Source organism: Carassius gibelio, chromosome B20 (genome assembly GCF_023724105.1).
Source record: "Carassius gibelio isolate Cgi1373 ecotype wild population from Czech Republic chromosome B20, carGib1.2-hapl.c, whole genome shotgun sequence".
NCBI classification, from domain to species: domain Eukaryota; kingdom Metazoa; phylum Chordata; class Actinopteri; order Cypriniformes; family Cyprinidae; genus Carassius; species Carassius gibelio.
Window position 1 is genome coordinate 4,531,832 of NC_068415.1, and position 11,885 is coordinate 4,543,716.

An 11,885-nucleotide genomic window follows, 5' to 3' on the forward strand; every position below is an offset into this window, starting at 1 on the left:
AGAGCATGGCAAGCTGCTTTTTCGGTAGCTTTTTAGTCCATGATTATAGAAGAAAGGGTCTGTTTACGTGACAAACACAATCTCATGAAGTGTGGGCAAACCGAGGCCGTGAACTGCAGGAGAAAAGCTACCGACTCCCCCTTTCTAGTGTTATGTCAGGGGGTGGAATGAACAGTTCTGTCTGTGTCTCTCATCCAGCTGTGTGCATTCCACATGACGCCCTGCATTCCACAATGGAGAATTGCTCAATCCTGTATTCACTCACCTTCCACCCCCCTGCTTACTCTGTGCTGGGAAAACAGTCCAGGAGCTCAGGAATGCAAGTGGGAAGTCACTTTCTGAGATGAACAAAACAGAAGAATCGTGACTGCTTTACACTGGCCTGCTCATTGTGAAAAAAAAGAAAAAAAAATTCCCTGCAAGGACATGCAGTGAAAAAAAATAAAATTATTTACCCTCTTGTCCAATAAATCTCCATCACTGTAGGAAGTGTTATCCTACAATTTTGTATTCATAGGTTGGTTATTTGGTTATGATAAATAATAGTTTAACTTAAAAGTCAATTAATATAGATTTTACATGTATTCACTTCATATATGTGACCCTGGAACACAAACCAGTCTCAAGTCGCTGGGGTATATTTTTAGAAATAGCCAAAAAAGACATTGTTTGGGTCAAAATTATCGATTTTTCTTTTATGCCAAAAATCATCAATCAGGATATTAAGTAAAGATCATGTCGCATGAAGATGTTTTGTAAATCTCCTACTGTAAATATATCAAAACTTTATTTATGATTCGTAATATGCATTGCTAAAAATTTATTTGGACAACTTTAAAGGAGATTTTTTTCAATATTTTGATTGTTTTGCACCCTCAGAGTCCAGATTTTCAAATAGTTGTATCTGTGGCAAATATTGTTTGATTGTAATAAACCATACATCAATGGAAATAATATTTTTAATATACAATGCTTTATTTAACAGACAACTAGAAAGCAAAATGGACAAAAGTTTATATATACTTTTTTTTTTTTTTTTTTTTTGGTAAACAGTGAAACTCAGAGTTATTAATCATAATTAAAACTAGTTATCTTGTTACTTGAAATAAAATAAACACTAACTAAAAATTGTATTTCTTTATTTTGAAAAAAGATCAAACTAAAACTGAAAAAAAAAAAAAAAAAAACGATATCTAAACACACAACAAAATTGCTTAAAACTAAAATTGAATGTAAAAAAAATGTGTTTTTTTTAATAATTCAAAATTAATATAAAATAGAAAAGTATCTCAATAATATACTTTTATAATATAAGATTTCTAACTATATTTCTATAAGATTTAAAATAAATTATCTTCACAAAAACCTATTTTATTCCTTTAAAAGCCATAAATAGCATGCAATATAGAATGCAAGTTTCAGGGAATACTTTTATGATGCTTTTTTTGCCCTTTTTAGAGCTTGTCAGCCTTTGGTTTCCATGCACTTTCATTCTGTAGATGAGAGAGGTGTCAACATTCCTCAATTTGTGTTCCACAAAAGAAAGAAATTAAAATTAAATGAGAGTAAATACAACAGTTATAATTTTGGGTCAACTACAGTATGTATACAACATTTTATCCGTGGGGTACATAAATATCTCACACACCCACCATTCACTGTTACACACAATACAACACTTTGTGAATGTACCAGTGGGAGGCACAACAATGTCATTCATCCAAAATACACAAATTCAAAAAATCCCCTTGATTCCTCAATGTTCTCCTCCAGAACATATAATCAGTCTTGAAATTCAACACCAACTCTTACAAATCATGACATTGTGCAACAACAATAACAAGACTTGATACAACTGGAACAGATTATATGCAGACATAACAGACAGCAGGCATTTTGTCATCCATCAGTCGAACTCTCAGATCATTAAACTTACATCACTCGATCAATATGTCACACCAAATTAAAGAGTACATGTTGCATCTGCTATGAAAAAAATGTGACAGATACATGATTCAAATTTAAGTATCCTGAAACTGCAGAGTACAACAACATAAGGTCTTGGGTGATTATGGATGAATATATAAGTTTCATATATTTTGTATTTTTATTTTTATATAACTTATATTTCAGGATGGATATGATCAGGACATGTCCTTTAGCCTACATTTGGCTATATGAGTATAATCTACCCAGATTGAATGTAATCTACAGCATGTCCACACATCTGGTTTTTGTTCAGTATCACAGTAGAGAATTCTGCATCTCGCAAGGAACAGACCTGCTATTAACATGTGAGGATTTAACCCAGTCACCATCTGGCCTACAACTCCATTTCAGACTTCTGCCTGCTTTATATACAGTACATGACCGTTCAAAGGCTTGACCTGATCATTCTTGACTATTACACATTTTAGAACAATAGCTTTTTGTGGATTTTGTCATTATTTTTTAAGTTTTTATACTTTTCATAAATTAAAAATGATCAAAATGTGCAAAATATAATTGTGAATACAAACCCATAACCATAAAAAAACCATATGATAGGTTAGCATACAAATTTAGGCCGAATGAGCAAAATGCAGACGCTAGTGTATATAAATCACATTCGCGTGCGAAGATGGCCATAGCAACTCACTGCATTGGGATTAGTAAAAGTAAAAACTAGTCGTATTAGTAAACATGTAAAAACACAAGTACAAAAAGTTAAACTAAAGTTAGATTAGGCCACAAGTTACTCTGAATGGGTAAAATATTGACACGGCAAGTTAGATACAAAGTTAAACGTAAGATTAGGCTAAAAGTTACTCTGCATGAACAGCTAGCCGTAACCAATCGCTGCATGGGCACTTTTCTTAGGATTAGTATCAGACAGTGCATGTCCAAACACAGATGAAAAATAAAACTAATAGCATACAAGTCAGTCCGAATGCATGAAATATGGATGCTCGTGAATATAAATCATGTGAGCATGTAACCGATGACCACTTGAATGATTTTGATAGCAGTATGGGACAGTGCTTGTATAAACACAAGTACTAGATTGACTTTTTATTGTTGTGATTATTTTTTTAGGATTATTTTAATTCCTTTTAGCACTTTGAGTTTGAGAAATGTGCTCTATCAATAAACTTGCCTTGCCTAGATGAACAGTTAAACACAAGTTAGATTCATCTACATTTTAGTCAAAATTGTCAAAATATAGACACTCACAATTACAATTTGCATTCACGCAGCAAATAGCTAACTATAGCAACTGATTGCTGCTTAAGTGCTTTGTTAGAATCATCGCACATTGCATGTGCAAAACAAAAAAACTTTGTATTTTATTTTAACAAAAGATAGATTAGGACTGGAAGTCAGTTAAAATTTGTAAAAAAAAATGTACTCATGTCGCGATTATAAATCGCTTTTGTGTGAGTGTGTGACCATTGCAGCCGATTTGTTTAGAACCAGTATGGGACAGTGCATGAGCAAAACACAAGTACTAGATGGAAGGTTAAATAAAAGTTTGTATACAAGTTAGCCCAAATGGGCAAAATATAGTCGACCCTTATGAAAATTAACCATGGTTTTACAACAAATAAAACCAAAAAACAATGATTACCACAGTTATACCATGGTAATCACAAATTAACCAATGGTCTTGCTATACTAACCATAGTTTAACTAAAACTGTGGTTATACAAATGACAGTCAATATGTTACTATAAAACCAAGGTTAATTTTCATAAATGTTAATTTTCCAGCAGAATTATTGTGCATGTACAAAGAACTAGAAGTACACATCTCTAATATTAAATTTTCTAAAAAATATTTTATGTTTAAACGCCTTTAAGATAAGATGTATATGTACACACATATTCAATGCTTAATCATCATGGCATTGTAGTTAATCAGAGTTTGATGTCATTTTTGCTTCATTGCACAAACCAACCGACATTAAATTCACCATATCGACTGATAATTTAGGGTGCTTCAATTTAATTCCAAGGAAAACAATTATCTCCCATGACTGTATGGATGAAATACTTGCAAGACTGTGGATGTGTCAGAATCAAGCGAGCGGCCAATGGGAGGGCGTTATGGCCGTGACGTCAGGGGGGCTGGTCGTGCGCGTGGAGTGCTCCAGTCAGTCCCGCGAGCGCAGTCAGTCAGTCAGTGCGTGCAGCTGACCCCGCTCGCTCAATGGATTAGGTTCCCAGCCACGTAAGTAAGAAGAAGATGATGATAATGGTGTCTTGTTGCTGAACAAGGTACAGGCTCAGGGAGAACGTCGGCCGTTCCCTCTTGCCTTTGTCCGAATCAGATCCAAGCGACGGAGATCGTCGGAGTTTAGTTGCTCGCGAAGAGGAGGACATCGACATCCCAGGCGTAACAAAAGGCGGCTCGCGACCTGGAGCAAATTTTTCCTAGCCATATTTGGTAGATGCATGGACAGGCTTCGCGTGGAGACCCGCTCGAATGAACACGGAGCGCCCTCTCAGGATATCTAAACCCAGTTGGCACGCTTTCCTTTTAATTTAATGCAAAAAACCCCTAAACATTCTTTACCTGCTGCGCTGCATCGACCGTGACGTCACAACCTTTACATTACACCGCGACGATTAGTGCGTTTTCGGCTCTTGCAACCAAACCGTGCTGTTCTTTGAGGGCACGCTGATCATAGAGGTCACAATTCGTGCATGCAAGTCATTGCATGTGTGCTCAAATGACGCCACATTGTCAGTGCAATTAACGCACATGCATAAGATCATCATTACAGTCAAGGGGAATCGCCGCTGCCTTCATGCCCAGTGTTAAATAGAGGGCATTTGTCTGTCATTCAATTCCATCCCCTCCCCCTTCTCCAAGACCGTCTGAACCCTCTTGATCTGGACGAACCTCCTATACTCATGAACATACAGAGATCCAGTCCCATTAACATTTCGCGTTATGGGAGATCGAGGCACAAAGCACACGACTTTGAGGAGCTATCTTGTCTAAGGACTACAGAATCCAACCAGAGTTTCAGTCCAAATTTAGGATCTCCCAGCCCCCCTGAGACCCCTGACTCCTCTCACTGCATTTCATGCATTGGAAATTACCTTTTGTTGGAGCCCATTGAGGGAGACCACGTTTTCAGAGCCACCCACCTGCACAGTGGGGAAGAGCTCGTGTGCAAGGTAAGAAACACCCGAATGCTTGTCATTTTGTAACGGAACACTCGTGCAATTGCATCAGCTATAGATGTATGTGAGACATGCATGTGGCTTAATGCATTCATTTGTGTGGTGCCTATTGGTGCGTTATCAAATGAATGGCTTTTCTTTTGTGATTCATCAACAGTGACATCAAGTGATGAGTTATAGTCACGTGCAAAAAAGCATGTGGGAATACCCCTGAAGTGCGTGTGCGCGTGCATGCTTGCATACAGCCATGCATTCATGCGTGCAAGTCCACATGACTTTGAAACATAAGACGCTCAGAATGGGCTGACATGGGCAGAGAGCCATTAGTAAGAACCTCTTATCTGCTGATGAGAGAATGGCCTCTGATGTCCCCCGCTGTCATGTTATATTTAGCCCATCTCTCACTTTTACGTGTCTGTTACTAAGCAACATCAAAATTTAGTGTGTTTTGGGAACTCTGAAATGCAGCAGAGGTGTAATGCCTTTCAACTTGCAGTTGCATGGATTTCCTTTCTGTTGTTTCAGAATTAGGCATTGTCTCTGAAGATGCCAGTAGCAGGGCTCTTGTCTTGGGGTGCTAATACTTTTGCACTATATTGGGGAATCGATGATGGCTTCTGATTGAATTAAACATGCTCTCTCTCCTCCAGGTGTTTGATGTCAGTCGATACCAAGAGTCCTTGGCTGCTTACTTCGTGCTGGGGACCCATGAGAACATTAACCAGATAGTGGAGATTCTTCTGGGGGATACGCGAGCGTACGTGTTCTTCGAGAGGAGCCATGGTGACATGCACTCTTTCGTTCGCACTTGCAAGAAGCTGCGCGAGGAAGAGGCTGCCAGACTTTTCCATCAGATAGCATCAGCTGTGGCGCACTGCCACGACAACGGCCTGGTCCTCAGAGACCTCAAGCTGAGGAAGTTCGTCTTTCAGAACGAGGACAGGTAAAGAAGCCACTAGTAAGGTTGTTGGGTTCAAACAGAATGTGCACATTTGATCTTTAAAGAGAGGTTTGTTTTGCATGCACAGCACATTATTCACATACTGAGATTGGAAATTTGGTATATTACTGATGTGCTTTCCATTGAAACAAACATTATTGAATAGGTTGCCCCCCCCCCACCTCCCTTTTTTGGATTGCAAATAGCTTATAGTTTATATTGTTTATAGTTTAGAAATATATGAAGCGCTGTTCACACAAAAGTGACCTTCAAACCAATGCAGCACATTTGCACGACCAGCTTAAACCATTGTGAATTCTGTGTCTGGAAATCTTTCAGCCTCACACAACAATCCTATTGAAATTATTGGACTTTTCCTGCAAAAATTAGCTGGAGAACAGTAAAAGTGACCGCACCACAAATGTAAATTGCAGATTTGCACTACAAGATTTTAAATTAGCTTTTGAATGAGTAACACAATTTTAAATTAACTTTTGACCAATGCCTAATCTGACCTATTAGTGATGCTCAGATAAAAAATGTAAAAAAATTAAAGTTTTAATTTAGCCAATTTTTTGAGTAAAAAGTGTGGGTATAGTTGAATTTAGTTTGCTGTTCAGGGTGTTGTGTTCTCATATGAGAAATGAAACCGGTCCCAGTAAAGTTCTCTGGCAATGGATTGCCAGTGCCACTTGATTTTTTAGTAACACATTTTACATATTGCTGCTTCAGCATCTATTTTGTTCACGCTGAAGTGCATAAAACTGCTGTTGTGGCTTATGAACAAAATATATGGTCAGAAAGTTCCATAGTAGAGGTAATAATTAACAGTCACAGTTTCAATCAGTGGTTTCATCCAAAACTCAGTATATATTTTCTTTGCCGTCACTGCTGAATATTTTTGATTTATGAAATTTCAGTGCATTACTATTTTTCATTTTAGTCATACAAGTTATTACTAACAAATATTGCTTTTTGTATTCAATCATGCTCTGCCTCCGAAATACCTTTTTGTTTTTGGCTGACATCAGCAAACCCTTAACATTTATTTCCAGTGCAGTGAACAACTTTAAATCCCCTCTTTTGTTTTTCTATTTGCATATCCAGTTTCGATATAAAAAAAGTCAAGTTGTTGAAGTAAAATGGTTTTGAATGGCATTGCGTGTTAAGTCTTTAAAAATTAGCCTGCCCATATGTTTGGCAGTCAAATTAGTCTGAAATAATCCCAAGTCTGCGTTATGAAGCTGGGTGGCCTTCCTGTTTAAGCTAAATGGCAGTTGCCCCAGTGGCCAAATGAGTCAGCTCAGCTAGATTCCCTCTGGCTCACTCGATGGAAATGGAGAATGTTGCCTGGTGCTTTAAATGTGAGCTCGGTGACCTTACTGTTCCCATGCTCTGTGGTCTGGTGCGTCAGCCGTCCACCTTTCACTGAGTGATTGCAGACGAGCGCAAGTAAACGTGGCCAAGGGTGGTGAGTATTACCCTGGCCAGAAATCAAACACCAAGGGTGCACCAAAATTGGAACCAGAGAGGAAAGCGAGCCAGACAGAACTGCATTCCTCGGCGAAGCGGGTTCCTGACCTGGTTATGTCACGAAGGACGCTTGTAACGTTCTGCCGTCGCACGCTAAAGACCGCAGTGCAGTTCGTCTGGAATCGCTCCCTAATGTACAAGTGTGTGCATCCACGCATTCTCCTCCGTTTTTCCTGGGTTCATGTGGGCCGATGTTCTTTGCAGGCTCTTGACCCGGTGTAACTCAGCCGCATCGTGGAGCTGTGACTCACATATGCTGCATGTCATTAAGAGAATATTTCCAGCATGCCGTGTTCTCTTTGCACAGCGGTGCATGGAAAAGGGTCACAAGTTCAGGTCAGAGAAGGGGCACCCTGTTCATTCCTGACCTTCAGGTAATTTAGATGCCCTGCAACCTTTCCACGCAGCTGGCTACCGCTTGTCGTGAAAAATAATATGACTATTTTGAGCTCCGGGGATTGGATGTTTTGCTGAGACTCAGTGGGCGTACGGTTTCATTCGGATGGTTTCTGATTCAGAATCTGAGTCACGAGGCAGCTTGCAGAAGACCTCAAAGATGTTTTCATTGCATGTGTTGTTTTTTTATTTTTTTGTCTTTGTAATTTGGGCTGCATGATGTAGTTAGTGTCAGGGTTTTTCAGCTTTTGATGAATATGCAGGGATGCAAATTGTGTAGTTTGAAAATACTGTAAGCACTAAAAGGGATTTGCATAACTCTACAAAACCTTGGGGTAGGTAATATTTATAAATGTTTTTTGAAAAAGCCTATTCTACTTACACGGGCTGCATGCATTTATTTGCTTAAAATAATTTAAACCCTCAAATATCTTTTTAATTGTAAGTTATTCATGTTATGCACATCTGAATTACTCCAGTTTTCAGAGTCACATGATCCTTCAGAAATCATTCTGATATGCTGTTTTGCTGCTTATCGATGTTGAAAACTGGTGCTGCTTAATGTTTTAGTGGAATCTATGATACAGAAAGTTCAAAAGAACTGTTTATTTGCAATAGAAACCTTTTGTAACATTATAACTATCTTCACTGTTACTTTGAATAAATGTACTGAATTAAAGTACATTTAATATAAATTTATCACAGTATTTTACTAATCATCACTTGTTTTTTAACTTGGTCATGCAAAAGAATCATTGGATCTGATTCGTGAACATGATTTACCCTTATCCCTGACTTTTGCATCGAAGACTTTATTAAAAAATCTAGATGCTCTAATACTTTCAAGAAAAGAAGAACAGTTAAAGATAGAAAACCAAAGAGAAAGCCCCTTAAAGGATCAGAATGCTGCTTTATTTTATATTACTGTAGCAACAGAATCATTGCAGATATACTGGAAATATATATATATATATATATATATATATATATATATATATATATATATATATATATATATATATATATATATATATATATATATATATATATATAGCAGATTGTTTGTCATTATATGCATGTTCCTTCATGTTTGCATTATTGTATAAATGACAGTATTACAGTGGAAGAACTAGGATCACAGGGAATCGTTGAGGAATTCCATCTTTGGCGTGGCATTATTCCTGCTTTTTATAATTCCCAGAATGAATACCAGATTTCCCTCTGGATTAGACTGGCAGGAATGTCCCGAGGCTATCTTTATATTGCTTTTATGCAAGGGATTTACAGTCCAGTATGTAGAGGATATTTATGCTTTGCTATCAAAAAAACTGCAATGGTAGAGGAAAATATGATTTAAAAGGTTTTTTGTTATTATTTTGGACGGACAGATTTGGAAGCAGGAATTGTTCTTAAATTGATTCTCTCATTGTTTTTGGTCATATAATTGTTGAACGAGCTTGAAAGCCAACACAACTGAAAGTTTGCTTCTTTTAATTTATTTGACATCTTTAACTTATTTAATTGTAAAAACATTTTCAATCTGTTTTATCTTAATTTGTTCCATTTTAATGTATATTATGACTTTTCTGTTAGTTGTTTTGTCAAGCTTGAGTTTTCTATGACGTTTGCTTCATTTTGTGTATTTTGTATGTTCAAAAACTATCACAAATGATCCATCTAGAATTTGTTGCATTTAAGTATTTTATAACATTATATATTCGTTTGTCAGTTCAAATGTTGGATCACCCATCTTGAAAGCCAACAAACCGATAATGGTTTCCCTTTTACTTACTGAACACCTCATGTCTTCAGATATGTACATTTTCATGTTCTTCTCCATCTTTCCCAGGAACCTTGTAAAGTTGGAGAGTTTGGAGGATACGTACCTCCTAGAAGGAGGTGATGATTCACTCTCGGACAAACACGGCTGTCCAGCCTACGTCAGTCCGGAAATCCTCAATGCAAATGGCAGCTATTCTGGTAAGGCGGCGGACGTGTGGAGCTTAGGCGTGATGCTCTACACCATCCTGGTGGGCCGTTACCCGTTCCACGATGTAGAGCCCAGCTCACTGTTCAGTAAGATCCGCCGCGGCCAGTTCAACATCCCCGAGACGCTAACACCCAAAGCCCGATGCCTCATCCGTAGCATCCTGCGGCGAGAACCAGCCGAACGCCTCACCTCCCGAGAGATCCTGGACCATCCCTGGTTCTCGGCCTCCGGCGGTTCGGCCGCTGCCTCCAGCCACGGAAGAGGCGAGCGAGAGTTGGACCAAATGGTGCCAGAGGCCAACATGGAAGACGAACTGGAGCAGTTCTTCAGCTGAGCACAAACTCATCAGACGTTATGCCACGTCCTTTTAGATTATCAGAAAATCACTCATTGCAAACGGTGTCTATCGTTATTTCTCATTCCGTGAAAAGACATGGTCGTTCTGGCTTGGGCGGAAAGGACTTCTTCCTAAGCTACGACTTCTGGACGAAGCGTGTCAGATGATGTAGCAAGACTTTGGTTTTTCCTTTTATTTTCATTCGTTTTTGTCTTTATTTTCCGTGGTGCTCGCGAGGCGTACGAGTCACAGTAAGCTACAAACATGCATTACAGCACAGGAGAATGCAGCCAAGGAACAAAGAAAATATCAGGCAGAACTGCTCAACCTTTCCTGTTTCCAGCTTTGATTTGCTGACCGCGTCTCAGTTGCTTGTTTTCCTCGAATGCAAACTGTTGGTTGCGTCTCGATTTGGTCCTTGGTTTAAGAATAGCGTTTCGACAGCCCTCCAGGTCAATATTGTGAAGGCCATGTCATTTTTTGTGTTTAATTAATTTTGGCTGCATTAAGAACGACTTGTGTTGCATTAAGCTCTTCCTTTTACTATCATTGCTGCTTTTTTCGCTCGAACCATAACGGAAACTTTTTCAGTGAGTCTTCAGAGAATAAAAAACGTCAAGCACTTGACTCGCTTAGGCTTGGAGATCCTCTCTGGACTAGTCATCTATTTAACTTTTAGTTGCTGGAGCAAAATGTATCTTTTTTTTAATTTTATTTATAAGGTAACTATTACTATATTTAAAGAGAAATACATGCAGGGGTTTTCGTTGTTTTCTAAACCGCCAGTTTACAAGAATATTGTAGGCAATACATTTGACACAGGACAGGTTTGACTTTTTGTATCAAAGTTTGTCCCAAGTTGGAAGGTCTACGATTTAACGTCAGTGCCAGTAATCGCGCACCCCAAACGCATGCTGACTGCACTCCTTTATTTTTATTTTTTTTCGCTTTTTGCATTTGACTCCTTAAATATTAGACAATATTTCTACGACTACACCGTCTCGAGTACCTCATGTTAACTCTACTGCCTGCATAGGTCTGTGAAATGATCATGTTTTGAATGGGTACATGTAGACATGTTTCGTCGTATATCAATGTTACTTGAAATCGTGATTTATATCTAGTCAATGGCATGTGCCCTTTGAATGCTTTAGCCTGCCTAGCAAGAGGGGAGTTCATAGTTTCAGTTTCGTTCTCTTAAAGAAGAATCTTACAAAGGATTTACTAGGAGTCCAATTGCGCTTTGGAGTTTCTTTTTCTTTTCTTTTTTTCCCTCTGGACATTGTGCTTTCACTCGTTTTGTAGAAGGAACTTGCATACCTAAGTTGGTGCTGATTAGGTGCTAAGTTTGAAGGATGTTTTTCTTTTTGTTCGTTCATTTTTTTTTTCTCATGTTTTCAAGGGGAGGGGGGAGTGCATGGTGGGATATCTGCCTCAGATGCTCTGATTGTAATGTAACAGATTTTTGGTGTTTTGTCCAGATTTATTCAGTAAATAAATTGTGAACTGCACACTGAA

At 38.3% G+C, this 11,885-nt stretch overlaps 1 protein-coding gene across 1 annotated transcript; it reads left to right on the forward strand.

Moving 5' to 3' along the window:
• Positions 1–4,079: 4,079 nt before the first annotated feature.
• On the forward strand, positions 4,080–11,885 carry trib2 (tribbles pseudokinase 2). Its single transcript, XM_052586862.1, has 3 exons — positions 4,080–5,165; positions 5,822–6,114; positions 9,890–11,885. The coding sequence occupies exons 1-3, from the start codon at positions 4,896–4,898 to the stop codon at positions 10,362–10,364; spliced, it is 1,038 nt and encodes a 345-aa protein (XP_052442822.1). The 5' UTR covers positions 4,080–4,895; the 3' UTR covers positions 10,365–11,885.